Source organism: Strix uralensis, chromosome 19 (assembly GCF_047716275.1).
Source record: "Strix uralensis isolate ZFMK-TIS-50842 chromosome 19, bStrUra1, whole genome shotgun sequence".
In the NCBI taxonomy this organism is placed as follows: domain Eukaryota; kingdom Metazoa; phylum Chordata; class Aves; order Strigiformes; family Strigidae; genus Strix; species Strix uralensis.
The window spans coordinates 6,757,415-6,785,172 of record NC_133990.1 but is presented as its reverse complement, the minus strand read 5'-3'; the positions used below and the strand labels follow the sequence as shown (position 1 = coordinate 6,785,172).

Sequence of the window (27,758 nt, the reverse complement as noted above, 5' to 3'; positions counted from 1 at the left end):
CTGTCTGTCTTCCAGCTGCTGGTGATGGGGAGGGGTGAGCAGTGCCTCCTCCTGGGGCTGCTTGTCACTTAAGGGCCTGTCTCTTCTTGTTTCTCAGGGCAGTAAACGGCTTTGATCAAGGTCCCCCTGGACTGGGAGCCTCTCGACCATCCTCAGCACCTGGCATGCTCCCCCTGAGCGTATGAGCCTGCGGGAGGTCGTGTTCAGACTTGCGGACGCTTTTCTCAGCCCACCAAGAGAAGAACTGCTCCTGATTCCTCCCTATTCCTGCCCCGCTGGAACACGACCCGCACCGTGCTGCCAGAGGCCGCCCTGTGCTCACGGCCCTTCATGTCATGTTAATACAGTTTATTTTCTCCTGTTGCCGTAGCAGACAGTCTCTGTCTTGGCCCCACACCCTGGGCCGCGCACGCTGAGCCACGCAGGGCTCTGTTTCAGGAGCTGCAGGAGTCTTGCTCACCAAACCTCGGCCAGGCAGTCCTTGGGCCCTCGATTTATCTCTAACTTAGGTTTGGCATGACACAAACGTTGGCTGCTCCTCTTAAAGGCTCCCCTGCTCCCTAGAACGTGCAGCTGCTGCCCTCCTGCTCAGGCTCAGACCTCTCGCTCGGGGCCGGGCTGAGGCTGGGGGATGGCGTGTGGGACATTCGCGCCTGGGAGTCGGGTCCAGGTACGTGAGTCAGTTACTGCAGCTCAGTAAATGACGGCCGGGCAGGCGCGTGGCTGCCGCTGTGCGTCCGTCTGCCTCGTGCCGCAGGTGGGAGCGGGCAGGGGAGGACGCACGAATCCTGCAGCTCCACGGGGGCAGGCTGGGGGGGGTGCTGGGGGGGCAGCGCACGTCAGTCACAACATCAAATGCCTTAGCGTGAGCTGGCGGGGTGGGCGCTCCTGCAGCTGCGGGGCAGTAGCATGGTCAGTGGCTGTAGCGTGCTCACGGTGCCCAGGTGCCTGTAGCACAGCTTCCCCCCTTGTACCCCACCTTCAACAGTCAAACTTCACCCCCCTCCACAGCTGGGGTCCCTGAGACCATTAGGGAGCCACTCATCCAACTGGCCGCAAGGCCCGTGACCCGCCCCTGGCCCCTGCAGCCACGGTCCCATCTGTGTAATATAGGACTGGATTTTACAGCGTCACCTACAGGCTTCTGTGACAGTTTTGGGCGACTGTGTACCGTGTGGGTCTTTGAAGCAACGTATTTGTGCGATTTCTCTGTCTATGTGCCTCAGAGTTGGTGGATTTTTAAAATGAACCAGCAAACCCAGCCAGGGTTTGATCTGTGAGTTTAGAAACCGTCGTTCCTGGCCTGGTCCATCACGTTCCGTTGGCTCCGCAGCTCCAAGTTGGTTTAGTTACAGGCGCTGAGAAAAAACCCTCAGCCCCAGTAGAAGGGAGGGGGGAAAAGTCCCCCCTTGCTGTGAGGGCTTGTATGGTCCTTTCCTGTGCATCCTCTGCTGCATTTGACTGTTTACATTTGTTTTATTGTACATAGGTTTGTAAACATAATATCTTTGCCTAAGATCTTTGTACATAACTTGGGCTTTGTAGCTTTATTTATTCAAAATCTATACGGCATGTTTCGATAGGACAGTGTACCACACCACCATGGTGACACAGATCGTGATGTGGTTTAAAAAAAAAACAAAAATAAGACTACTCTTCCAAAAATAAAGTTCTTTTAATGTGAAATCGGTGAATTTTGCAGAAACGGTGGCAGTGGCTGTATTTTGTCATGGAATGTTTTCTGCAGCTCCTGCTCCCCTCGCCTTGGGGCTCCAGCTGCCCCCACAGGGCGGGGGGTTTGCCTCCTCAGAGCAGCTGAAAGGTGTTTCCTCAGCAGGACCGCAGGGCTGGGCCCTTCCCCAGGGCTCCCAGTCCTGGGCTGCTGGGCTCAGCTCTGGCCCAGACCCCCCCAAGTCCCCACGCTGGACCCCTGGCACAGACACAGGCCGGTCACCCCCCAGAAACCCCCGGGTCAGAGGAGGCTGCTCTCGCACAGAGCCAGGGCCTTCTATGACCAAGGGTGGGAAAAGGAGCAGGAGGGGCTGCCACTGCCCTGCAGGAGGCACCAGCTGCCCCCGCTCACCCCATTTTTACCCCCATCCTCTTCCTCCCTCCTCCCCACTGTGGGTGGATTTTAGGGCTGCAGACCCAGCAACCCCCTTCCCCTGCAGCAGGCACCAGCCTCAGGCTTCCAGCCAGAGCCCCGAGGGGACACCAGAGCCCTCAGAGCTCCCCTGGTGCCATTAGACTTCAAAGCCAAATTCATGCTGTATTCAGGACAAAATAAAAGAAAAAAAAAACCAAACCAACCAAACAAAAGAGGAAGAAGGGAAAAGGCAGCTTCCAGTCATAGTCTTGTTTATTAAGGTCTATGCCAGCCTCAGGAGAGAGCTCTTCCGGTAAGTAAACAGAGCAGGCGGCCGCATCTATAATGAATAAATTTATTGTCTTACAAAAATCATTGTCTAGAAATATGGGTATACAAGAAAACAAGATATTTGCAGTCAGATGCCTGGTGGTCAACAGCCAGTTTGATTAAAAATATCCAAACACACACAACAAAACCTTTGCGACAGATGTTAAAGCTTTTAACCAAAAAAAGGAAATCCATGTTTCTCGAGCATGTGGCAGAGGAAGTTTCCTAGTTAACACTGATTCATTGTCACTAATATCAATAATACCACTTGGACTAGAGAGGTACATGATATGAAGCACAGTCAAAATTAATACATTAAATCATTGTTATATAGGCAAATTATATATGTAACATTGTCTTAGTACTGTAGTGTCTAAGGCACTTTCTGTAATGTCAGTTTTTCAGCTATTTAAACAAAAAGAACCCTAACTACTCACTGTAATACTGTTCAAAATAAAAAAAAAAACAAACAACAACAAAAAAGAAAAAAAAGGATTCACATCCACTGGCATGTTAACTCGTCGGCAGGCAGCCTATGACCCGCGCCAGCCCCCCCTGCACAGTCCCGGCGGCCCTGCTGCTCCCGCTGGCCCAGCCCAGGTGGCTCAGACGCCTCCGCTCACCCTGCAGCCGCTCGGCTCCACATCCTGAAGACTAACTCGGCCATAAATTAATAAATTAATTTTGCCTGTGTTGTATGTTTATTTTCCACTGGTGTTCACATTATACTAGCCTTAATATATATACAGGTCTGTTGGGCACGGTAATAGCAGGTCTCTACAAACGCAGAAGTACTGTACAGATGAGGAACGGTGACGCTGTTTCAGTCTGCCTGTACTGCAGGAACACTAACTGATGAAGCAGGTGCTGAGAACACTTCAAAATGATACTGCAGGTTAAAAATGGACACTACTCATTCATCCCTACATTTCCCTCTAACCCTTCCCAAAGCCTTTTCACAGTTCACTCGCTGATTGTGTGCTGATCACAACAATTAGGAGAAAAGAAAGATATGGGTGCAGTTTGGTCTTCAATGATCCAACAGACTCAATACAGCCCAGGGCCGCCTGAGCATGGAAGAAATGGAAGGATGCTGTCTGTACAACCAAGCATGCATAGTCATGACAATGGGTCTGTCCCAACCACCTACCCTCTGGGAATGAAGTTTCTGTGTTGATAAAAAAAAAAGTTTCATCCTTCACATGATGCTTTATAAAATGGCTTTACAATGAGTATCTGGAAAATAGATGCACTGAACAGAGACGATCCCATTTTGTTTACTATATATAAAAAAGCAGTTGTACCTATATCTGAAGCAGGGTACAGTATGGTGAGGCTGGAGAGCCTTAAGACATAGTTGACCTATGATAAGTAACCTTGTAGCATGCCGACGCTTCGTAAGGCAGATTTACGGCCACAAGGCAGTTCGGTGGTCAGGAAAGTCCTCCTCCTCCTGCCGACTCCTGTGTAAAAGGTCTCTGCATGCAAACGGTGTGACGGGCTCTACTCCGCAGGGGCCGGCTGCACTTCGTTCACATCGCTGCCTTTGCTCTCCGCGTCGTCGTCCGAGAGCTCCAGAGAGGCCCCTTCGATGTGCAGCTGGCGTCTCCCGGATCGACTCGAGGAGAAGGTGATGGGCCCCCCCCTCCTGCCAACAAGCAGCAGACAGCGGTTGCTGCCGGGTCACGCCTCGCTCACAGCCCCAGTTCCCTGGAAGACCCTGCTGAGCCACGGGGAAACGGGGCCACCCACGGGGCAAATCTCACACCCAGTGTCTCGAAAGCCTCTCTCTGAGCGAGGGGTCAACGCACTGGGCTCAGACACGTTTGGGTGCTCTGGTATTCCTGCTTAGTTTACACCATCACCTTAATCTTGCAAGTCTCAAGTAACTTAAAATATTCTCTGTACAAGCACCAAGCACAGACCGAGTACTAACCAGAGTAGGTTCTCTAAAAACAATACCAACTGCTTGTTTGTGAAGCACTGCACTGCACCCCTCCTGCCGTTCCTACAAGCAACCAGCTCAGCCACTCGCCACCTCTTGAGATGGTTTCTGTTCTGCAGCAGCCTCACCGCTGCTGACTCCCATCTGTACGTGACAGACCTTGATCTCCAAGACCTGCTCTCAAGAAAAATGCTGAAAACACTCCCACCAGGGTGGGTCAGGAAAAAAGGGATCAGTACCAGTCCCTGGAAAAGCACAGCTGAGCTGTCTCCTCTGTCACGTTTACCTACGGCTGGATTGAACTGGCAATCCCCGGGAACCTGCCAACGTAAGCTCTGAGTTTGGGCTCAGGTTGTCAGGAATATCCCTGTGCTCTGGCAGCTTCCTTGTTACCATCATCAGGCTCGGGCAGCAGCTCCCAGGAGGCTCCATGTTGACCCATTCCCTAACATCAGCAGCTCTGCTGCTGCAGCTCCGCACTGGATGCTCCCCAAGGACGCACTATGGAGACAGACCGCGGGTACCCAGGGCTTGGACAAACCCCCGCCCACTGCTACCAGTGGCACTCACCTTAGCCTGTTTTTCAGGGTGCTGACCTCCCGGCTCAGGCCCTCGTTGGCCTCTGTGGCATCATCCAGCTCACGCTGAAGTTTACGTCGGGAAGCATTTGCACGTGTGGCTTCCTCTTCAGCCTCCTCCAGCTGGCGTTTGAGCTGCTTCATTCTGGCATTTGCCTTTTCCATCTAAAATACAAAACCAGGTACTTGGAATCAAACTAGGCAGCTGCAACCCCACAACTGGAGCCCAGCTAACACAGTCCTCCCCGACCACCCCGGCTGGAGCCAAGCTGTCAGCCTGGACTGCCAGAAACGCTGCAGAGAGCTCCTGGGTCTGGGAGACCAGGATGTGTAACAGATCACACCAGAGCTAACACAGGGACTGACTGCTGGGAACTACTCTAGTGGTTTAGTCATCAAGACACCCTTCAATCTTAAAATACTTAACAAGCCCTTTCTACTCAAAGTATGGTTTTATTTGCCTTTTCTGAGAAACAGGCCTCAAAAGGTAAGCCCTTCCACCTACCTGCTCCTTGTACTGGTCTGCATGTCGACGCTCATCTTCCACCTGCATGAAGACTTCTTTCAATTTCTTCTCTGTACGACGGACCAATTTGTTAGCAGCTGCTCTTTCCCTAAAAATAATCAAAAGCCATAATTTGTCCCAGTACTTGAAGGCTGGGAACACAAGATCTGTCCTTTCTGAAAGGCTCTCGCCTCATTGTGTAGCTGATACTTGAGTCCTCCTAACACGCTGCCACCATCAATGGAACCAACTTAGTTTTGGTGTGCCAGTGGTTGGCTGGGATGCAGCTTTGAAAGCACAAAGTCTTAGCCCTGGAGCAGTACGAGTATTGTATGCCAGCTGAAAAAAGAGATAAGAAGGTGCTTCTTCACAATGAGATGGAACAGAGCAGCTTTAAAGTTACTGCTAACCAGTAACACGGTCTGCAGAGCCAAAGCACAAAAAGAACAGATGGTGGTACAACAAGTCCACCTTCAGATTCTGGGAGCAACTAGATGAAAAAAAAAGGTATCTGGAAGACCAAGATGGCATAGATAGACAGGAAGAGCTCCCTGCAGAAAGAATTCTGTGGAGCACAGGATTCATCTCAAGCTGTCACGCCTAAGCTGTTCAACTTGCTTCCTCTAACAAAAGAGACCAGGTGTCTCAAGGGGATGTTCCACCTTGTCTCAAGAAACTTCCACAGCACCTTGGGCATCCTGGGACTACCAGTCAACATATCCACCTGGTTAACTTCAAGAGCTAATTCAGCAGTTTCAGTTATGAAGCAAATAGATTCTGAAACTTTGAACTCCAGTTACTTCACAGCTGTCTGGTTAAAGGGTGTCCCCTAAACAGTAGGTTTCCAGATAACAGACCCTAACGCCTGTGCTGTAAGCTCACAGCTCAGCCCCACAAACACTTCAGGCATGGAGGTTTCAGACATTCAACTGATAGAGCAAACACAGGCAAGCAGATTTTTTTTTTTTTCTCCTTACTTGGCTTCCTGCTCAAGCTGTTCTTCTAGCTGCACAATCTTGGCTTCTAGAGTAGAAATTGTTGCCTTGAACTTAGACTTCACAGATCCCTCCAGTTCCTGCAGCTTGGCTTTCAGCTCTTTGTTCTGCCTTTCCAGCTGCTGCCGGGCATTTTCACTCTTCTGGGCAGCACTCCGCTCCCCAGCTAGCTCAGAATTAAGCGTGTCAACCTTTCAGAGGAGAAGAACAGAAGATCATTTGGTGCTATTCAGAGCCTCCACCTACCCGCACGCTGAAACAGATTGCCCCTACAGCACTGCCAACAACGGATTCACCTGCAGCGTGGTCTTTCGGAACCGCTCATTGAGAAGCTCCATGTTGCTCTGCTCTTCCTCGAGCTCTTCCTCCAACTGTGCAATACGAGCTTCCAGCCGGCGCTTCTCATCCAGCAGCGCTGACCTAGAAAGGAAGTATTTGGGTCAAGACATGTTCAGATCTGATACAAAGCTACCGGCTAGTTTGCTTCTGATGCTTTAGGCATTGCAAACTGTCATGAGAAGCTACTGTGTTGGCAATTCTTTTCACAACGACAAGGAATTTTTATCATGAAGACAGGTCAATACAGAATTTGCAAACAGATTACTGAGAACTACAGCTGCCAATGCTTGAAGTTCTCCAGATGCACAATTAATACATTTGGCCACTCACTTTCCTGAAGCACTGTTTGCAATCTCATCAGCCAACTCATCCCTTTCTTGCTCAGCATGACGACGGGCTCTTTCAGACGCAGCAAATTCCTGTAAAGGTTTCGAAAAAAGATTCATTACAGCATCAGGAATCTCAAAACTTCTGCAAACAATTTAGCCTTCTAATAACTTCTGGGAGATGCTGTGAAGTGCAATATCCCTGAGGTCTTTTAATGGATAAGCAGAAGCAACAGCTGTAGAAGCTAGCAGGACACATCATCTTGGTACTTCCACCCCTTAACTGCCATATGACTACAATGGATTTACTTCTTATCCCTGCAGTGTTCCTTGTATAAAGTTAAGGAAGAAAAAAAATCTGCGAAGATCAGTAACATTCAAACCCTAAAAAGCAGGAGAAAAACATTCTGTCACATGCTCTAATAAACACAGTCAGTGTAAAGTGGGCACTAAATTAAAAATTTTTTTAGGTTCTTATAGAGTACATAGCATAAATGCAAGCAGAGTATAGAAAATAAAAGCTTTAGCACAATAGTACAAACAGCACTGAATCTCATATTATAAACCTGTACTAAGTGGCAGTAACACTCAAGCATTTGCTAAGGACAGTTTAATGCACTGCAAGTGCAAGACTGACAAATCTGAAGTTCACAAAAGAATGACATGGAGAAGCTCCAGTAAGTCATCGGTTATCTATAAAGGCTCAAACAGTAAGTGTAGTGAAATCTGAGCAATTGCTTCAAACTTTGGTCTGCAGCTAACACAGGACAAAAAAGAGGCAGTCTCTCACACAAGGCAATTCTGCTGATGTTTGACCTTGTGGCAGACCAAGGAGATAATGGGATAAGTGATACACAGCAAGCCTTAGAGCTCTTACATAAATTGCCAACAATGAGGGAACACATGCCTGTAAGAGAAAGGGATGAGCACCTAAGAGGGCAGAGTGATAAAACAGACTTAAATGGTGCACTGAGGTACTAGAGGGATTGTTAGGTTTTTATGTATTTCCAATAATCAATTTTAGTACTGCACTGCACCTGTCAGAAACTCTCTAACCACCTTGCAAATTTTAGTGAGGCCTCAAATCTGTTTAAGCAGTAGTACGGCTTTCCTGCTATCCAGGCAGAGAAATGAAGCCCAGGCTACCAGAATGATTCCTACCAAGCCATAAGTAGTTCGCTAATGACCTGGGGCAGGGGGGGAGAGAAAGTTCTCCTGGCTCCCATTTCTTCGTTCAACTCACTAGATTGCTTTTCAGGTTTTTTTTACTCTCAAGCTTCGCCTTACTCTAGCAAGAAAAAAAATTTCTTGGATTTCAATCTCACCTCTTGGAGCTGGAGTATTTCTGCTTCAAGACCTTTGAGCTTCTTTTCACTCTCTTTGGACTGCGCAAAGATCTCATCTCTGGATGCACGAGCTTCTTCCAGCTCCCGCTGGTAGTCTTTCATTTGAGCCTGCATTTGGAAAGCAGGGGAACGAAAAAGCCATGCTGCATTAGGACAATCACAAGATTTATTAGTAGCTCTGAAGCATTTTGGCCCTGAAGAGGTAAGACCTTCCTCCCAAAGTGGCTTCATTCCACTTAAACGCATTTTCAATTCTTATTTTCATGGTAACACTTAATTTTCTCATCTTTCCATCACCCTATTCCTTGTCAGAAATATCACATTATAAGACTTCACCTCACTTATCTGGTATATTTCTTGTAGGAAAAAAACTGTAATAAAGAGCTGCTCAATTACATTTGTCATGGAACTTACAGGGTAAAGCTCTTGAAATGACTTTTAAAAAAATGACTTAAATTGACTAAAAACCCCCAAATTTATTACAGGTAAGAAACTATTCTTGGAGCAGAAGTAACACAATGCCCCATTTTGCACAGCTAGAAGCATGTGCTTATGGATCCCTTAAACACTGTTAACACAGACTGAGATCTTAATCTGCACAAGTTTGACTTGAGATGCTAAAAGAGTAAGCAAGTTAGAGAAACTGCATTTAAGTTGTACCTGCGTCTTTAGAATACCACCAGTCATGAGACCTCTTATTTCAGGTGCTTGTAGGAACATACAGAGGTCAGGTATGAATTCTCTCACTGTCCCCTGTCCTTTTGGACTGGCAAAGCTAGGTACCAGCATTTCATGCTCCCTCTGCATCCAGGGCTCAGTTCCAGAATTGCCCTTGTTCAGTTGAAGGAGGATTGCCAAAGAACTAAGTGGACAGGGCAGAAAAGCAATACAGTTTGCCATATGCTTTACATGGTCTTGCCATGGCCTCATACTCCTGCGGCTTTGGGCCATGGCCCTGAAGATTTTTGGCAAAACTGAACGCTACCAAACGTTGAATATTTTTCTGAGAATGGGAAATAAATTCTTGACACAAAGGCTGCTTTTTTCTTGCCAAACTAAAAAGAATGGGCATCTTGGAACTTTTTAGAAGTAACTGAAATTTACTCCTCCTTTTTCTCTGGAGCGTTTTTGGCTGAAAACGCATTAAAAAGTTCAACTCAAGGAAGCAGCAGTCAGCAAAAGCTGTGCTCAAATCAGTAAATTCAAAGATCCAAAGAACCAAAAGTTTAAAAATGCAGCCTAGAAAGCAATCGTCAAGTAAATCCTTATGCAAAGTGTTGAAATAAAGAAAAAGATGACTACTAAATAGAAGTGTGGAGGGGGGACAATCTTCACTCCTTACCGACAAAAGGATGAGAGGAGTTTTGAGCAGGTGATAAGTTCAGGCCAGATACTCTATGACTTATGTCAACATAGTCGAGTCAAACTCCTTTTGCCTTTAAACTACAAGTATGTTTAATGACAAGCAACACCCTCGGATAGACTGTCAGCAGGAGAGAAAGCAGCTCGGTCAGTTCGCTGTGCCTACCTGGAGCTTACGTAGCTGTTTGATTGCTTCATCTCGAGCCTTGTTTGCTGCTTCTATCTGACCTTCCAGGTCTTTCAGATCCATCTCCATTTTCTTCTTGGCTGCCACAGCAAGAGCCCTCTGTTTGCGCTCATCTTCCAGTTCTGCCTCCAGCTCTCGCACCTGTGAAATCAAGGCATTTAACAGGCTCAGTTCCAGGAATGGAGCAACCACAAAATCCTAACAAAATGGTCAGCAACTCCAAAAGGCCTTTGCAGAGCAGAGTTAACATTACTCAACTGGAAAAGACTACTGAATGCAAGCTACATGGGAAGACACTGCAGATGGGAAAAAAAAAAAATCCACAAATTGAAAGCAGAGATCTCTCAACTGACAAAAAGGAAAACAAAGACAATAACTCAGCATCTGAAGCATTTCCATTTCATCTGTTTAGCTACTGATCAGCTTCTTGCCCAGCACATCTATCCACATTTAGGGCAGATGTTGCTAATTCTGATTGAACCATAAAGAGAAATATAAGTAGAATCACCTTATTTTCTCAAGAAAAAAATTAAATCATTCCCTTTGAAACAGATGTGCTACTAGCATTTATACACCAACAACTTTTTTTTCAAAATGAAACAGAAAACTATTTAAGCAGCAAGCCAACATGAATTAATTCAAACTTTTGCAAAAATAAAACTGAGCCAGAAATGACACAGATTACCAACATGAAAGAATATGTTTTGTTTTGAAGCAAACCTCCCTCCTCATGCTAGGTCAAGAGCTCTTGACCGGTGCAAGATAATACCAGTTCTGCGTTGCAATGAACTTCAAAAGCCCTCCAAGCCATGTTTATTTCTAAGAGATCTCCATATTGGTGATTCTCAGTAATTGTACATTTTTGTTTTCTTGGGATAAATCTTCAAACATTGGTTGTTTTTTCCTCAAAGCTTAATGTTAAATTAGAACCATCTTCTCTTACAAGCATGAAACCTTAAAGGCATTTCTTAAGTCTCTTCTGGTCTGCTTTGTGTTGCTAGAATTCTAAAGTCTGGCAAATCTTTGCCACGATTTCAGTTTAGGAATCTGTTCACTTAATTAGTCTTTAAGTCTCTCGGCATCCATGGATCTGTTCCTGTACATCAAATAGGGTGAACCTGGAAGTCCGAATAACATACCCCTGTCCTTGAAATACACCCCGGCAGCAATAGCCAAACCTCTGCTTACATGCTAGTCCTTCAAAAACACTCAACAGTAACAGACTAACAACTGACAGTGGCCAGTCCTCAACAAGGCCTATTCTATTGCTTACAAAGATCACTGCTTAGGAGTTCTAAGGATGGGATCTTTAAGCAAAAAGTGTTATTTTTCTGGTAGCAAGTTATCCCCGAAGCCAAAGAGCTTTGGCAAAAGATCCTCACACCCTTCTCACTATGAAGTACAGTAAAACAGACATACTTGTTTAACCAGCATCCTCTTCTTCTCTTCATTCTGTTCATCTCTGGCTTGCAGATCTCTCTCAAACTGGGCTTTCATAGCTTGCATGTTCACCTCCAAACGAAGCTTAGCATCTTCTGTGGCCTGCAGTTCATCTTCCAGTTCCTCCAGCTGAGTCCTCATCTCTTCAACCTGTTGCTCTAAAGTTCTCTTTGACTTTTCCAGTTCATGAACCTAAGCCACAAACGTTAATCAGACCCTCTCCTTCAGTTATCTCAACATCAGCAGTTATTAACAGCTAAATAAGACATTATATGAACTCAGTACACTACATTTGTGATGCTCTGAATTGGACAATGAATCAGAACAGGCAGAGCAGCACGTCTAAGTCTGTATTAGAGAACCCAACAAACATCTATGCAGATGGTTGGAGAGATGAGCTGTGCAATGTCACAGAAAAAAAGTAGTAATGAGACAAGCTCTTAAATCTAGTGCAGGTGCCATTCGTCATTTGGCCAGCAACTTCTGCTCCCCATGTCTTCACATCATTTGAGAAGTCCTGATGTGAATAAAGATCACCCTCTTATTCTGAGCATTAATTCCTCCAGGATTCTGGGTTATAAATTAGCTTCAAAAAGTTCTTATTTTGTGTCCAATCTACTTCTCCAGCCAGGGAGTTTTCCTGTGTTATGCCCTATACAGTATATAACAAAACAGGGTGTGGAAACGTACTTACATTTTTGCCCACATCATCTTTAGAGCTCATTAAGTCTTCCATATCTGCACGCAACTGTTTGTTCTGTCTTTCAAATTCTTCCTTTGCTTCCAGAGCTTCTTCCAAAGCCCGAGCCAGAGACAGTGCTTTGGTTTCCTTCTCCCTTGCTTCTGCTTCAGCACGATCTCTTTCCTCTGCATATCTGGCAGAAATGTTCTTTTCTTCTGCCAGCATCTGAACATAAGAAACAATTAATCCATCTCATAAGTTCTATAATCAGGTCCTTCCTGCCTCAGGTGCTTAGTCAATGAAGTGGTTAATGCTCTAAGTTTAGCCGGCCTTCAGAAGCTGTCTAGTCTCTCAATCTTGACCAAAGTGCTAGTAAGAAAACAGCTACTTTGGGATGAGATGAGGAGAGCAAGCTACTAATCAAGATTAAATAAGTTTAATACTATTTTCATCTTTCAGTCTTCACATCCTTTCTTAGTCTATCTTGAGGGAGTACAATAATAGTTAAGATTTTGTTCCAATATAATTTCCTTTTTGTACGTAAAGAGCTTATTACTTGATCTAGCAAGACTCAAAGTTGGCATTTAGCTCACTGAAATTATAAGTGACAAGTTAAAAGGCCAAGCTGCTCACAGAAGATTTATCAATAACCACAGTACTCGTCAGACCCTTCTTTATACAAGGGTCATTTATGCAGTAACAATATAAACAAGATGCCACTTAAAAATCATAGAAAGCAGCAAGATGACAGGAAACTAGGCTACCTGATCAAACTTCTTCTGCTTTTTCTCCAAGTTAGAAACAATCTGGCGCTGATGATCTAGATCTACCATCAAGTCATCCAGCTCTTGCTGCAGGCGATTCTTTGTCTTTTCCAGTTTGTCATAAGCCATTGCCTTCTCCTCTAGGCGCTGGCTTAAGGACTCCATATCCTTCAATAATTTTTTCTTATTTTCCTCCAAGCCTTCAATGGTTCCCAAGTCATCATCTACCTTTTTCTTAGCATCAGCCAACTGAAATTTAATAAAAGAAAATAATGTTCCTTAGTGCATCAGGAGAAAGAAAGGCATAAAGTCCAAAATACAAAACCATAAATAGATGTTACTGCTAAAGTAACACAAAAATTGTGAGCTAGTAGGATACTAAGTAGGGGAAAGTTCTGTCCACTGCAGTTAGTTGTACTGGTCATTATTGCAATGGAGAAACACCACAAGGGATTTTATTCCAAAATCTGGTCTAGCACGTGTGCACGTTACATGACATTTTTCTGAGAGGTTTAGGACCCTGATTCATCTCACCTGGAACGCGTAGGCCTTACAGAAGTTCTGTCATTTACAACAGCTTACCTGTAACTGCAAGGCGAGCATCTGTTTCTCCAAGTTCTTTCTGGCCTCCTCTTCCTCTTCCTGCTGCTCTTGCAGGTTGTTCTTCTCCTCTTCCAGCTGCCTAATCCTACTGCTCAGGTTGAGTTTCTGGCGGGTTTCTTCCTGAAGCAGCTCCTGTTACACAAACAGGCATATTCGAAGTTCAGCTTGGTTCATAGTGTGTTAACTGCAGCCTTGGGCTACCACCCTCCTCTATATGGACTTTCAGGTTTGATTATTTTTCCTCACAGCATTTTTGCACAAGGACATGTTTATGAAGACATCTGTAATTTGGGTTTTCCACGAGGCACTGATCATTCATTTTGGGCACACTTAAACCTTTATAAAGCGTATTTCTGATCAGGGAATCCATGCCACCGTTCTAGAAGTTAATGGATGATACTCTTCTGTCCTTAAAGGGACGAGCGCAGAAGTCACCTTCAAAATTTTTCTTCTTTCAGACAAGCATTATAGAGTAGCTATTTTAAACCACATGGGAAGAATATGTAGCAACAAATCCTGCAATGGCAGCATGCCTCCAAGTTTGCTCCGTTGCTTAAATATAAAGGTCAGTTTAAAGATAGCTGTAATTTGGCAGGGGAAATTTCTGTCATAATGGAAACTAATGAGAGGTGTAACCACCATCCCCTCTCCTCCATCCTGTTCCTCAGAGAGCTCTCTAATTGTGATTAACATTATTCAAGTAGTCAAAATTAGCATTTTTATACAAGGGGAAAAGAGTGTATTTAAGTGATGAATACATGCATAAAGCTGCATTATTTAACTCAAAACCAAATACTGTCAGTCTGAACTTAAGCTGTCAGTAAAAGACAGGATATTGTCCCTCATGCCTTACATGTACCCCAAGGATCTTTACATTAACATTCTACTTAGAAAGGTTTTTTTGACTTAATTCTTATCTCCCACAGAGACCAAGATATAAAAGAGAAACTGAAAGGCTACAGTCTATCAAGCAGTGAATCTTAAATAATGAAAAACTGGCTCCACATGTAGCTGAGCAATCATTATACATCACATTGAAGTCTAGTGAAATAGGAACTACAGCTTCTACCCAAGGGACTTCCCAAACCATGAGTGAAAATGTATTTTTGTTATGCAGTTAGCATTTCAATGAGGAACAAAGCTTCAGCGCAAAGTTCAAGCTTTACTGCACACACACCTGTGTATCCTGAAGCTGAGATTCCAAACTAGTTGCATCCTTGGCAAACTTAATGCCTTTCTTCTCTGCTTCCTCCAGGAGACTTGAGACATTATCCAACTCGTTCTGCAAAGCAAGCAGGCTAAAGGTAACAGCATGCAGCTGACTCACAGCAAAGCCTACATCCCACTGGGAGCTGGAACTGCAGAACATAAACCTCAACAAATTCCAGGTATGGCAAGACAACAATAGATCCCAACAGAGACATACAATAAGCTAAAAATATTGAAGTTTGGCTAGAAGCTTCAAGTTGGACGTCAGTCTTGAACTTACACGGTATAACATAACAAGAGTTAAGCATGGCTATTTAGCAGAGCACATCACTCCAATATCTGCATTCATACTTAAATTCTATTTTTAATTATAGGACCATATATTTTATGGGACCATTAATTCAGGGATTATCAGGGTAGCAGCTGGGTTTAAAGCATCATTGCAAGAGAAAAGGTTACTGCCAGGTGCCAGCTCTTCTTGCTATTTTAGGCCATGCTACTTTTATGTATAGTGAGAGACTACCCAAACGCTTCCTCTGAAAAGAACTAGGCCATTCCATTTTTGAAGCACTTTAGCTTACCTAAAGTACTCACTGCTGTTGGTTTAAGTCAGTCCTGATTGCATTTTGCCTATTTTCTCCATTTCCCAGAAAATTGGGCCTTTACTTGCAATCCCTATCTGCCTAGCTCCCAGTTTTGAAGCACAAAAGAAACCTGTGGCCACCATCAATCAGTGCATTTTTAGTCACACCTACGAATGAGCTCAGCCCAATCTGCTCAATTCCATATCCAAGCCAAAAACCAGGAGGCCAGCTGTCAGCAGCTTGCCTATGCAGAGCCTCCTACAGGATTTGGTCTCCAGGATGGGAATTCACGTACTTAAAAGGCACTGTAATTCTCACATAGCCCAGAAAGTTCAGGATTAATGTCATGGCTCAGCTATCTCCACCTTAGGCACGTCACCACTTTAAGGGCCCTTAAGTACATGACAGCGCATGGGTGAGGTTACCTCCCATGTCAACTACAGGCCCAGTTCCTGTAGACCGAGCTGCATCTTTGAAAGTCATTTCTGCAGATGGTTAAGACTTTTAGTTTCCTGCCTATTTTTCAGCAGGACTTCCATACAGCCTTACCTGCAGCTTGTTAGCTTTCTCCGCCAGCTCCACCCTCAGTCTTTCGCCTTCTGTGACCTTAGCAGTTAGCTCTTGTACCTGAGCATCAAGCTTCTTCCTCTTATGTTCAGACTCTGCCTTGACCTGCTGCAGTACCTTCACTTCACAGGCTAACTCCTTGTTGTCGGACTCTAGGCCTTGCTTGTTTTTTTCAAGATTTGCTTTGAACTATGAAAGACAAAAGGAAAGAAATTCAACACTTTGTTACATATGAATAAAGTTTTCTGCTAAAAAAATATTGAGTCCAACAAATCAGGTTTACAAGTCCAGAGATAAAACAAGTGCTTAGCAAGTTGTAAGTAGGGAGTGTTTAAAATGCTGCCACGTAACATTCTGTATATGTTGGCCAAAGACTAAGTTAATGCAAGTTATTTCAGTCTCAGATATCACAGGTAACAGTGAAGATCAAACATACTTCTATGAATTTAACAAGATCTGGGATGTCACTGCTGTAAAATGACTGTATGAGTAGCACTGTAAGTAAGAAGGAATGTGCCCATTAACAGATCAGCACGGCTCATCTCACAGAAATAAAAGGACAGCTATCAACTAAAGCCGCCCTGATTTTAGTAGGCATAGCAGCCTAGAAGTGCATAACAAAGCACTTTTCACCACTGCACTGACATTTGTCAAAAACCTTTTTAAAAAAAGCAGTAACTGGCATAAGGGATGTTTAAGTGCCAATCTGACTGTATCACCAGAACTGACATCGTATCACAGGACCTTTAAGACTGCAGGGTATTACTCCATCTTTTCATGCTCTTATTGAGAATATTTAATGATTAAGTAATAGAAGACATGCATAAGATCTTCAGGTGAATAAACTATGATTTCCACCAGCTGTAACCTCTATATTCCTTGCTTAGTTTAAAATACTAAGGAAGCTTGAAGTATTCCCTACATAAAATATTACTACAGTATGTGAATTGTTCACACATACATTTATGAATGACCAAAACTAGTTTCATGAACGAAAGATACTTCTATTTGGCAGTGTTGGAATAGTTCTGCTTTGGAACAAGACACTCAAGCTGCATTGGTGTGCCTCCTCCTGCCAGCTCTGTGGTGGTTACCAGAGAACACACTACGGATGTGCAAACTGGCAAGATACTCCAGAGATCTAGCACTGGAGGTCACAGTACAAGCATGAGGTTAGGAGTGGCTGGCAGAACTTTCACACCACCTGCACTCACAGTTTGTAATTTGTGAGTGCTGACATTACAATTACCTTATTTGGAAGTATTCTGCAGTTCACTCATGCAGAGAAGCTGCTTTTCACCAAATAAGCACGTGGGCTGCTGGAGAATTCCTACAGAAGTACTACATGTTTTATCTCTAGGTGTGCCATTTCGAAGTCTAATGAACACTTCAGAGAGATGCCAAGACTGTTTAATAGTTACAATATATTCAAACCAGCATGATATATTTGTTTCAATTTACAGTTGTTATGTGTGTATAGAGGACAACTTAGTTCTACAGATATCAGTGGAAGGGACTGCAACACTTAGGGTACTTATAAGAAGTCCTGAAGCAGAAAAGTGTATTTCTATAATTCATTTACTTCTCACCCTTTTGGCTTGTTCAAGTTGTTCAGAGAGCTCTTCCAGAGCAGTAGCATGCCTCTGCCTGATTTCCTGGATCTGTGCTTCATGGTTTTTGGTTTCCTCTTCAATTGCTTTCTTCAGTTCAGCCACCTCCTGCTCACGCTTTGTCCTAGAGGAAGCATCAAGGGTTATCAAAATCAACATTTTATTCTTTTGTAAATTAAAGGTGAATTTTAAAGGTGCTTTTTTACACAGACATATGATCCTACCTCAGCTCTTGCTGTGCTGCAGTGGTATCCAAGGTATCTTCCAGTTCAGTTTTTAAAGCCTCCAACTCTTCACTTAAATCTCTTTTTTGCTTTTCTGCCTTGTTGCGTGATGCCTTCTCAGATTCAAGATCCTCCTGGAGTTCTGCAATTTGAGCCTGCAACTCTCTTATCACTTTCAGTGCATTGTTTTTCTGAACTGCTTCTTCATCACCTCTGTTAAATAGAGGCACAATAGTTAATAATAGCTCGTACCTTCAGATGTATTCTCATAACAGTCTAGCATTATTTATGTACATAAATGATATCCTAACTTTTCAACTAGAATAAAATTGACTTTCTAAATCTTCATAGATAGAAAGCCTCTACTGTTATTCTCAAATCCTGACAAGCACAGTGCCCCAGGTACTACAGAGGCACTATCAGAATGATCAAGCTTTCAAGTTTACATTCAAGTGTTCCAATTTTGTAGATCTCAACACTGTCCCAAAATGCAGTGTCTGTAGAATTTTCTCTTTGTGCAAAATTATAGACCATTACTCAAAAATTACAAAAGGTGTTTAACTTCTATCATAACATGTGACTGCAAGACTACCACACAAGTCTTGTCTGTACTACCCAGTCACTGAAAGTACCCCGTTAAGGCTCACAATTACATGGTTTTTTTCCCTCCTGAGACGGAACTCTGGGAGACTAAATAAATAAGCTTCCAAAGCCCAAACACTATTACACCCTGGTGGAGCTTTTTTGCAGCTTTGTAGAGCAAGTAAAACACCACAATTACTTTTTTTGCCATGTCTACGCACAGCACTGGTGTCTAGAGATGCTCTAATACAAATGTGAGCTGGCTTCTCCTTTAACATTCCCAGTTCTGATATGTTCGCAGTCAACTAAAATTCTGTCTGGGAAAGCAGTTTTCTACCACACTTCTGTAGTCACAAGCACCATTGTGCTCTGACCTGGCAAGAGCAGCCTGAAGTTCTTCCTCTTTCTTGGCCAGCTGGATCTTCAGTTCTTCAATCTGGGCTTGCAGCTCAGCTATTTGGTCCTGTAGGTCTGTTGTTTCACCATCAAGTTTTCTTTTAGCTTTTTCTAATTCTTGACGGGTCTTTTCCTCCTTTTTCAAGCGCTCTAAGGAAGCAAAGAGTTATATTTATATGCAATTTTTTCTCTTGTCACCCTCAGATGGTTCAGGGGCAGGGCCATGGGGTGGCAGGAAGGGCAACTAGTTTAATCTATACTGTGTCAATTCCTTCTCCAGTCTGCAGCTGGAAGGCTGACTGGGAAAGATGAAATAACAAAGTAGAACTGTACCATTTATATAGAAAGTCAAGAAAAAGTCAACGAGTAGAGAAAAAAGTTTGAAATAAGAGAACAGAAACATAACCTCATCTTGATAGAAAATAAGGAGTGGGAACTAGCAGAAGAGCAGTTCGAGCTGTTAGGCCAGATAATCACAGACATCAAGATTCAAAAATGAAGATCAACTATGGACTTATGGCTTGCATAGTTTTGGAAGGGCTAGGCTAGACTCCAAAAGGTCTACTGGAAAACAGTACAGCTTAAAGAAAATTTGGATAAACTGTTTTTGCAAGTATGTGTGGCACTAACTCACATCCCATTGGTATTTAGAAAGACTTTGCAACCCTGATAGCTTCCTGTAAACTGAGATACTCCTGCCCTAAGGTATTTCTCTGTGAAAACCATCCAGTTATCAGCGTCATAGCAATAAAACACATTTAGTTCATCTGCCTGTTGTCTGATTAAGATAGTTACCAGCTGCATTGTTTACAGTTAGCTAATGATCAGGTAAGTAAGATATTTAAGTCAGAGGAAGGTTTTGCTTAGCATAGCATTAGCACAATTCCAAATGCATTAGCATAAAAATAAGTTATTAGACTTGTTCAATACTTAGTGGGTCCTCAGTGCTGAGATTTCCCTCACACTGTTCCTAAGCCTGCCACTGAATCAGGACATCTACACGGAAAGGGAGACACGTTCAAGAATCATCTCCGAGAGCCACCCAGGGTTATCTGGGATTTCTGACAACCTCAAATAACACTGTTTTTCTCTAAACAGTTCCTCATTCAAAAAAATAGCACTTCTCTTGGTTTTACATTATAATCCTGGTGAGTGACAGTTAGAACAGTGTCCTAAGAGTCAATTTTGCAATTGGAAAGGTTCATAGTAAACCGAATTAGACTTTTTTTTCAAGTATCAGTGCCTAGCAGTGCCAAGACCCTAGCAGAGAGACCTTAATGGCTTCTTGAATCATCTCCAAGAGTAGATATCATTTTACTGTGCTTTACTAGCCAATAAATTGCATGTCTTATATTTAAGCTTTAATTTCCATTTTTAAAGTCATCAGTCTTGGAACAGTACCATAACCAAAACACATCTGTCAAGTATCTTCAGAAACACTAGTCCTGATTCAAGCACACAACTACTTAAGCATTATTCTCCAGGGAGTAAAGCTTACTTATGCCCATCTTAAGATCTCTGAATATAATTTTTAAATAAAAGGTACATCAATCACCTACTATCCCTGTTAGTTCAATACCTTCCTATACAGATAAGATTAAACTTTGGTATTCTTCCATAAGTACATCAGTTTTAAAATATGTGGTAAGACTGGCCATAATACAGTAAGTGAAAAAAGCATTTCCAAATTAGGGCACAGAGTGTAACTTTGCCTTATATTTTGCAATTTTGACTTGGCAGTTTATTAATGTTGCACAATAGCTATTTACAATAGCTACATAAGTAATTTAAAAAAACATAAAATCAAAAAAGGTTAGATATAGGGCTAGTTTAGCCTGTGACAACACACGCAAAACAACCAGAAATAAATGGCCAAAGAAATGGAACCATTTTACATAAGCAAAGCATTAAGCAAAACGATTCAGATTTGCTTATTCAAAAAATATTGGACGCCTAACAAATGCCTACTAACATTCTTCCAGAAATACGTTGTTCTAGTATGTTATTATAGAGAAGTGTAGCAACGTCCCAAGAGACAGATGTTTTACCTTATCACTAAGGGATGCATGCAACAACATGGATTTCTGAGTGTGTCTATAATGAAATGGATTCTCAAGAAATGAAAACCTAACAAGTTAAACATGAGAAAGACTGAGCAGCCAGATGCAACAAGTGTTGCAAGCAACACAACTTTTTTTCAAGACTTAAATAGATAAAGATAACAGCTAATAAGGTATCTACATATAAGGTTACACTTAGCAGGCTGGACCAGATAGCGCATACACTGTAACAAGGGATTCGTTCCTTTCTAGCGTGATGTCCAAGCTGCTAACAGGTCAATGGAGTAAGAACAAACCTTCCAAATCAGTGATCATCATTTCCTGCTTGTTCTTGAGTTTGGCCAAGTTTTTGGCCTTTTCTTCTTCTTCAGCCAGCTGAGAAGTACATTCAGCAATTCGATCCTCCATCAGCTTCTTTTCCTAGTTAGAAGAAAGGGGAGAAAGAATAACTTCTAAAACACAATTTGAAGAGTCTCTAAGCAACACAAATAACTGAATATACAAAATCCATACAGAGGTTTTAAACAGCATATAGAATACAGATTTTATTTCAAGTGACTGACCTGTCAGTAGTAAGGATCAATTGGAATAGTACAGAAACACAAACATTTGTTTTCCAAGAAAGTGAGACTTGGAATTTAACACATGGGAGGCCTGGGTTTAGGACAGCATTTGTTGTACACTTTTGGAAATCTGTTTGCAAAGAACAACAGTAGCTACGACAAACACTGTCTCCAGCTCTTAGATTTGGAAGACTTATGTAAACGGGAAGAATGCATGACAAATACCTCTCTTTTGAAGGTCAGTTCAAAAGAATCTCTAAGTGTCTCAGCTTCAAGCTGTTCAAACCCCACAAGCCTTCAGGTGCAAGCTTTACAGATGATGTAATAGCAGTCTCAAATGTTTTGAGAGGTATCACTTGGCATCACTATTACTTATGTGGAGAATCTCCACGATGCATACTGGTCTCACCTTCAAAAACTTGGAATTTTGGTCCTCCAACAGTAGGATCTCTTCCTCCATTTTCTTGATCTTTGCTTCAGCTGTCACTTTTTCAAGCTGCAACTTCTGTCGAGCTCCCTCCTCCTCATCAAGCTGCTCCTCTAGGTCCTGGGGAGAAAGGCAATTGCATCTGTGCATTTTCCAGGTTCCCCATGTGTTAATTTTTTTGTTGCTTTTAACTTGGTGAAAATGATGTACTATTTTGAAAAGCAACCTGCCCTAACTAACACTAAAAATGCATTTGCTTTGTTAGATTCATTTATAGTATTAATGACTGGTAATGAAATTAAGAGCCACGTGATACACATGGAATTTTTTGTGCTCTGTATTTCAGCTTTGGCCGAAATGTGCACTCTAGGAAACATACACTCGCATCAGAGTTTTTCACCTTCCGAATTCTGAACATAAAATAAAAAAATTCTACTTAATGACAACCAAATCAGATCAGGCTTTATGTCAGAGACTTCGTACCATACTACAGCTGAATAGGATGTCCAGTGTCAAAGTGCAAGTGCCTAGGAAGACACACCACAGGAAACAGATCTCCTGATTTCAGTATGAATCTAGATCTCAATATTACAGCTGAAATGGTTCAGATACTGGCACAAGTAGCTAGATATGATTAGAAAAGCCATAATGTATTGTGCTTCTATTCATTCGTGGTTTTAAAGAAGATTCTCAGCAACACATGAATGGACACTTATTAAAAGGCATCAAGAGCTGTGAGATGTGGGCTTTATTTCCACTTCAAGTACCTTGAATATTTTGCAAGATAGGTTCTCAGGTATTCCCTCAGGTCCCCATAATTCAAAAGGAAGCATCTAAATTATCTGATTTTCACAAAAAGCCCAAGTAACTTGGAGGAGAGGAAGTTGTTATGGTTTCATAAAACTCAAAGAAGGAATATTCCTCATCATATTCACTGGATTTGTCAAAAAGGAGCATTTATCTCCTAAGTTACATCATCCCATCAGTCTTTGTTTCTATAGGAAAGCAGCTAAGCCCCATGCAGTCATTCCTGGTTCTTCCCCACCCAAAAGTGCTTGCTACCTTCAATACTCTGTCTGCATACACTATAGATACCAACAGGGCATTTTGACTTTTCTTTTTCTTCCCTCACATGCCTGGAGACCATAAGAAGCTAAACACACTGAACACAGGAAGAGAAAAGAAACAAAATTCAAATTGATTCTATTCCACACATGGTGCTAAGGAGCTAAATTCCTCTGTGCTGTAGGCTTCCCCATCCTTAACTGTCCTGTTTGCATGCTTTTCCATTTCCAGTTACCAAGAAGCATACCTGAATATGGCCCTGCATTTTCTTTTTCTCATTCTGCAATATTTGGTTTCTTTCTTCTTCCTCCTCAACCCTGGACTCCAAATCATGGAGAATTTCTTCCAACTCTTGTTTTTTGGCAGCCAAGCGAGCCCTCATCTCCTCAGCTTCTGCAAAGAGCTCTGTCTCAGCCTGCAGCTGCTCTGCAAGAATGTTCTTCTCTTCTAGAAGCTGCAAATATACACAAAGTGTAGTAAAGCAGTAAGAACAACATTTCAAAGTCTCTCATGAGAGATTATACATATGCCAACTAGAAAGTTACTTAAAGATCAAGTTCTGTTACAATTCTTGACTCCCTCATCAACATCCAAACCCAAAGAATTTTAGCAGAGGGCTTTATCAGCAGTCCACCAGCCTTCACAGTAGGGTTACAGCTATATTCACTCATCCCCTCAGTTTCAGGAATAAATCCCACTGCACCTATTCCACCTGCCCTGTTATACCAGCAGCAAAAAGATGAGAAAAGTGCCTGTTTCCTGGACTGTTCCTCGCGCTCATCCCTGCACAGTGGCAGAGCAGTGCCATGGGTAGCCAGGCTGAAGCTGACCCTTGGAGTCACTGGAACACATTAATACTTACTGTGTAAACTTGACAACAGAATAGAATAGTTCCAGTTGGACGGAACCTGCAACAATCATCTAGTCCAGCTGCCTGACCACTTTTCAGGGCTGACCAAAAGTTAAAGCATATTATTAAGGGCATTGTTCAAATGCCTCAAACACTGACAGGCTTGGGGTGTCAACCACCTCTCTAGGAAGCCTGTTCCAGTGTTCGAACAATCTCTTGGGTAAAAAGTGTTTCCATATCTAGCCTGAACCTTCCCTGATGCAGCTTTGAACCATTCCCACACATCCTGTCACAGGATCACAAGGACAAGAGATCAGCACCTCCATCTCCACTTGCGCTCCTCAGGAAGCTGTAGAGAGCAATGAGGTTGCCCTTCAGCCCACTCAAATCCAGTGTCCTTCGACACTCCTCACAGGCCATGCCTTCCAGCCCTCTTACCAACAGGAACTGATGCTCTGCCCTTCTAGATATCCATCCCAGTTCTAGCCTGTCTCAAAGCTACCACAGTGATAAATACATGTCTGTCTTCACTGACACTCTTTCAGCTCTTTAAATTGATAATGTTCCTTATCATAAATCCATTTTCAGTTTTGTACAATTGTCGTAATTGCTTCCCTACATCTTAAACAGCACATGCACACCACAGAAATATCCCACCCTGAGAATGCATCTGAAAAGGAAAAAGACACTGCTACTGAAGTTCTCCTGTAAACTAGGAAAAGCCAAAAAAAGTTTAGTTTTGTTAACATGATGTTTCAGCATTCCTGGAGGAACAGCTCATGCTGTATCTTCCTATTCCAGATTTTAGCTGAGTGTGAAAGGCATTAGCTTGCCTGATTCTCAGTGCTTTTATTCACAAGTGTCTACCCAACATGGCTCCCTCACATGGGATGTAGTGTAATTCACATTCTAGATATCAAAAGCTGATATTGAAGACAAACCTGTTGATGTTTCCTTTCCATTTCCTCAAGTTCTGCCTCCACTTTCGTCTGTTTTTCTTTCACCTTCATTAGCTCCTCGTCCTTGGCTTGAAGTTCTTCTTCTTGACGAGTGACCTGGAGAAGAGGCTTCACCTGCAAAGATTTGAAATGAACAAGTGAGAACCCGCATTCACATACTTACAAAGGTCAGAGAAGGTCACAGAATATAACGAACCTTCGTGAAGACTCTCCACCATTGCCAGTGCCTAAGCTTTAAATATGCAGCACAATTCCTCTGCAGGATTTTCAGGGCACTCAGTTGCTGTTGTTTCTTTGCAAAGGCCCTGAAGACAGAAAGAGCAAAACATTTTGTGTTAAATACAGCTGATCATCTGTCCGTGTTTAATTTTTAGGTTACCCAGCCCTAGAACACTTGCAGACCATAAATAGGCTTATTTTTAAGTTTCAGTGATTACACTGATTTATGAGTACTCATTCCTTACATGAAAGGGCAGAGCAAGAGCTAGATTCACCATTTTCAAAACTATGATTACAAATGTTATTTGTTCTTACTCTTAACAGACTTTTTTCTTAAAAAGATAAAAATCAGGATGGATTAGATGCTGAACTGTCCTTTAATTTCAAGAAAGCAGCCTTCTAGAGTACCTCTCAGGATCCTCCTGCTCCACTGGAAGAGAGACATTTTTGGAGCCACTAGCTATACCATGAACAACTGCATGTTGAAAGGCAATATTAAGTAAAGGAGATATTGTTAAGGAATGGGGGTGTAAATTCTTATTAGGTAAAAACAAACAAAAAAAATATCACCTAATACCCTGGAGACAACTACAGTTTATCAGGCAACACACTTTAAGAAAATCTCTCCTCAAGTGGAAGCTTTAACGTACAGTTCCCTCCCAAAGGAGGCAAGAAGATGAAATCGTAACAGCACACATACTTCCTAGCCAGGTATCCTCTACAGACTGCCTGGAAGAAGATGATAATGTCTGTGATCTTCAGATCTCTTTCTTCTTCTAAGTGTGCCAAGACACCAGCTCGGAAAAAGATCTTGCTCTGTCCAATTCTGTATAAGTTGGGGTCCAGCTCTAAGGCTCTGATCTAAATGCACAGGAAAGCACATTTTTTTATATCAAGAAAACAACAATTTTTGTTTCAACTTTTCAGTGTTTTAATAATATTTAAGTATAAGCACTTACCATACGCTCACAGGCTTGCTTACCATCCATGAAACCTTTTGGAATTGCATTGGGAGTAAGGATCTCATACCTTTAAGTTAAATGAAAAAACACCTTTACATTCGACAATCAGCTACATTATTACAAACCTAAAGATATAGTTACCAAGAGCACAGCTAAGGAATTTCTCCAGAAAGTTTTTCCCCACAGCCCATTTTAGATTGTTGTCCCTTCCCTATTGTCTTTCGAATAAACTTGCAGTATTTAACTGCTTCAAGTTCAAGTCACTTCAAGACCTCACACATTGTTTTGTATTTTCTTCCAGTTGGGTTGGGGGAGGGGGTTGGGGGTGTCTTCAAATTATTTAAGAAGGAACTTTATCTCATAAAAACTCAAAAGACTGTTCCTGCTGTTACCTCTGTCTAAATTCCTGGAACACTATCCTGTTTGGAAATCCTTGTCGACAAATCCTTATCCCTTCCAAAACACCGTTGCAACGAAGCTGATCTAGAACCAGATGTGGATCCAATTTTCCAGCCTGGACAAACAAAACAAGCATGATTTTTAGTCTCAATCTGTATTAGTGAAAAACTGTAGTTTAAGTTTTTCAGGCTACTCTCTACAAAGTCAACTGCCTAAAAAACGGGATGTGCAGGGGATACTAAGAAGATGTTTGATCAGTGTGAAAGTTTTGTGAAACCTGGCTTATGATTTCAAAAGGAAGACACAGACAGCATGCATAACTTAAAATGCATGTGAATACTCTAATAAAGAGAAAGAATTACAGGAGTGGCCTGTAGTACATACTCTCTTTTCATGATTTGGAATGATGCAGCGAACAAAATTGGGATTAGTGTTTCGGAGCGTTGCCATCAGCTTGGTGAGAGATTCTTTGTACAGCTGGCCAACGGTACGGAACATGCCCTTCTTGGTCTTGTACGCAGAGCCAAAAGCTGTCTCTGTTATTCCAGTGACCTGATCCAGACCCACAATACGATCCACTGGAAGGACAAGAGAAAATAATTAAGTGGACTTTAATATTTGTCAGGTATAAAAATAGGCAGAAAAAGGAGCAACAGTGCAGCAGCAGAAGCTTTGCGGAACAAATGACAGAAGGTGCCATCGGTAGGGCAAGGCAGTCAGCATGTACTAGGGACGCTGTGCAGAAGCAGTGGAACCAAAAGCCACAAACTTATACAGCAGAACAGTGTAGCTTTAGTAGGTACAGACTAAAATATCCAGCTCTTTACTTGCAGTTCTACATGACCAGTAAAGCCATTTTCTTTACTTTAAGTCAACTTCTAAGTGATAAAAAGCTGCCTGGAAACTGGCAATTATTTGAATTCTTACAATGCAAAGTATTTCTGGGTTGAACATTTGGAATTAGACATCTGTGCATATTTGCGTAAAATGAAGAGTCACTTGTGGTAATTATATAGATTAAGTCTGAGTTTTGTTGAATATTCAAAAGTGTTCTGAAAGCATAACTATTTACAGAAGAGTTGGAAATAGGGCTATTTCAGTGACAAGAGGGGAAAAAAGTATCTGCCAGACTTCTGCTAGTCTGCTATTTTGAAGAATTCTTCTGAGTTTTATATACAACTGCAAAGACCTCCCTAGCCAAAAGACCAGTTTCAAACAGCAAAACCGCACACCAGAGCACTCCAACGCTGCCATAAAGCATCAGAATAGAGATTTTTCTTTTATCTTTTGAACATTTTGGGTAAGGATCTCTACGGTTTCTTTTTCAGAAGCACAAATTAGAAATCTGACTGCCATCATTAAAACCTTTAGGCCAAAAGCACAAACGTGATTCCATGTGCATGTCAACAATTATTTAAACTAAATACTAAAAACTAAACTAAATACTAAAAACTAAAAAATACACAGGTGGCTTAGGACCTTAATAATTATAGCTGGCATTTCTTAGTACTGAGCAAATACACAGCATGTATCAGTGTGAAATCCATGAAATCCAAGCTGGCCAGCCAGAAAGAAGCAACTCCTATGTAGGCTA

General features: G+C 42.5%; 2 protein-coding genes across 8 annotated transcripts in view; one reads left to right on the top strand and one right to left on the bottom strand.

Moving 5' to 3' along the window:
* The window catches only part of NDEL1 (nudE neurodevelopment protein 1 like 1), a 29,248-nt gene extending 27,562 nt beyond the window's left edge, over positions 1-1,686 (top strand). For all 4 annotated transcript variants that reach the window (XM_074888995.1, XM_074888999.1, XM_074888996.1 and 1 more), the window contains one exon: positions 98-1,686. In XM_074888995.1, coding sequence (XP_074745096.1) covers positions 98-185 — 88 coding nt within the window. In that variant the 3' untranslated portion in view covers positions 186-1,686. The remainder of the gene's footprint in view (positions 1-97) is intronic.
* A 655-nt stretch (positions 1,687-2,341) lies between these two features.
* Positions 2,342-27,758, bottom strand: part of MYH10 (myosin heavy chain 10) — a 102,852-nt gene continuing 77,435 nt past the window's right edge. For all 4 annotated transcript variants that reach the window (XM_074888883.1, XM_074888886.1, XM_074888885.1 and 1 more), the window contains 26 exons: positions 26,549-26,742; positions 26,158-26,279; positions 25,763-25,832; positions 25,504-25,664; positions 24,781-24,889; positions 24,567-24,698; positions 23,023-23,229; positions 21,693-21,830; positions 21,017-21,140; positions 18,639-18,810; positions 17,683-17,895; positions 17,438-17,582; positions 15,831-16,037; positions 14,666-14,770; positions 13,468-13,620; positions 12,886-13,134; positions 12,134-12,346; positions 11,419-11,631; positions 9,979-10,140; positions 8,430-8,558; positions 7,109-7,197; positions 6,736-6,859; positions 6,422-6,630; positions 5,445-5,553; positions 4,932-5,104; positions 2,342-4,064 (listed from right to left, as the gene is read on the bottom strand). In XM_074888883.1, the coding sequence (XP_074744984.1) occupies positions 3,920-4,064; positions 4,932-5,104; positions 5,445-5,553; positions 6,422-6,630; positions 6,736-6,859; positions 7,109-7,197; positions 8,430-8,558; positions 9,979-10,140; positions 11,419-11,631; positions 12,134-12,346; positions 12,886-13,134; positions 13,468-13,620; positions 14,666-14,770; positions 15,831-16,037; positions 17,438-17,582; positions 17,683-17,895; positions 18,639-18,810; positions 21,017-21,140; positions 21,693-21,830; positions 23,023-23,229; positions 24,567-24,698; positions 24,781-24,889; positions 25,504-25,664; positions 25,763-25,832; positions 26,158-26,279; positions 26,549-26,742 (4,067 nt within the window). In that variant the 3' untranslated portion in view covers positions 2,342-3,919. The remainder of the gene's footprint in view (positions 4,065-4,931; positions 5,105-5,444; positions 5,554-6,421; positions 6,631-6,735; positions 6,860-7,108; positions 7,198-8,429; positions 8,559-9,978; positions 10,141-11,418; positions 11,632-12,133; positions 12,347-12,885; positions 13,135-13,467; positions 13,621-14,665; positions 14,771-15,830; positions 16,038-17,437; positions 17,583-17,682; positions 17,896-18,638; positions 18,811-21,016; positions 21,141-21,692; positions 21,831-23,022; positions 23,230-24,566; positions 24,699-24,780; positions 24,890-25,503; positions 25,665-25,762; positions 25,833-26,157; positions 26,280-26,548; positions 26,743-27,758) is intronic.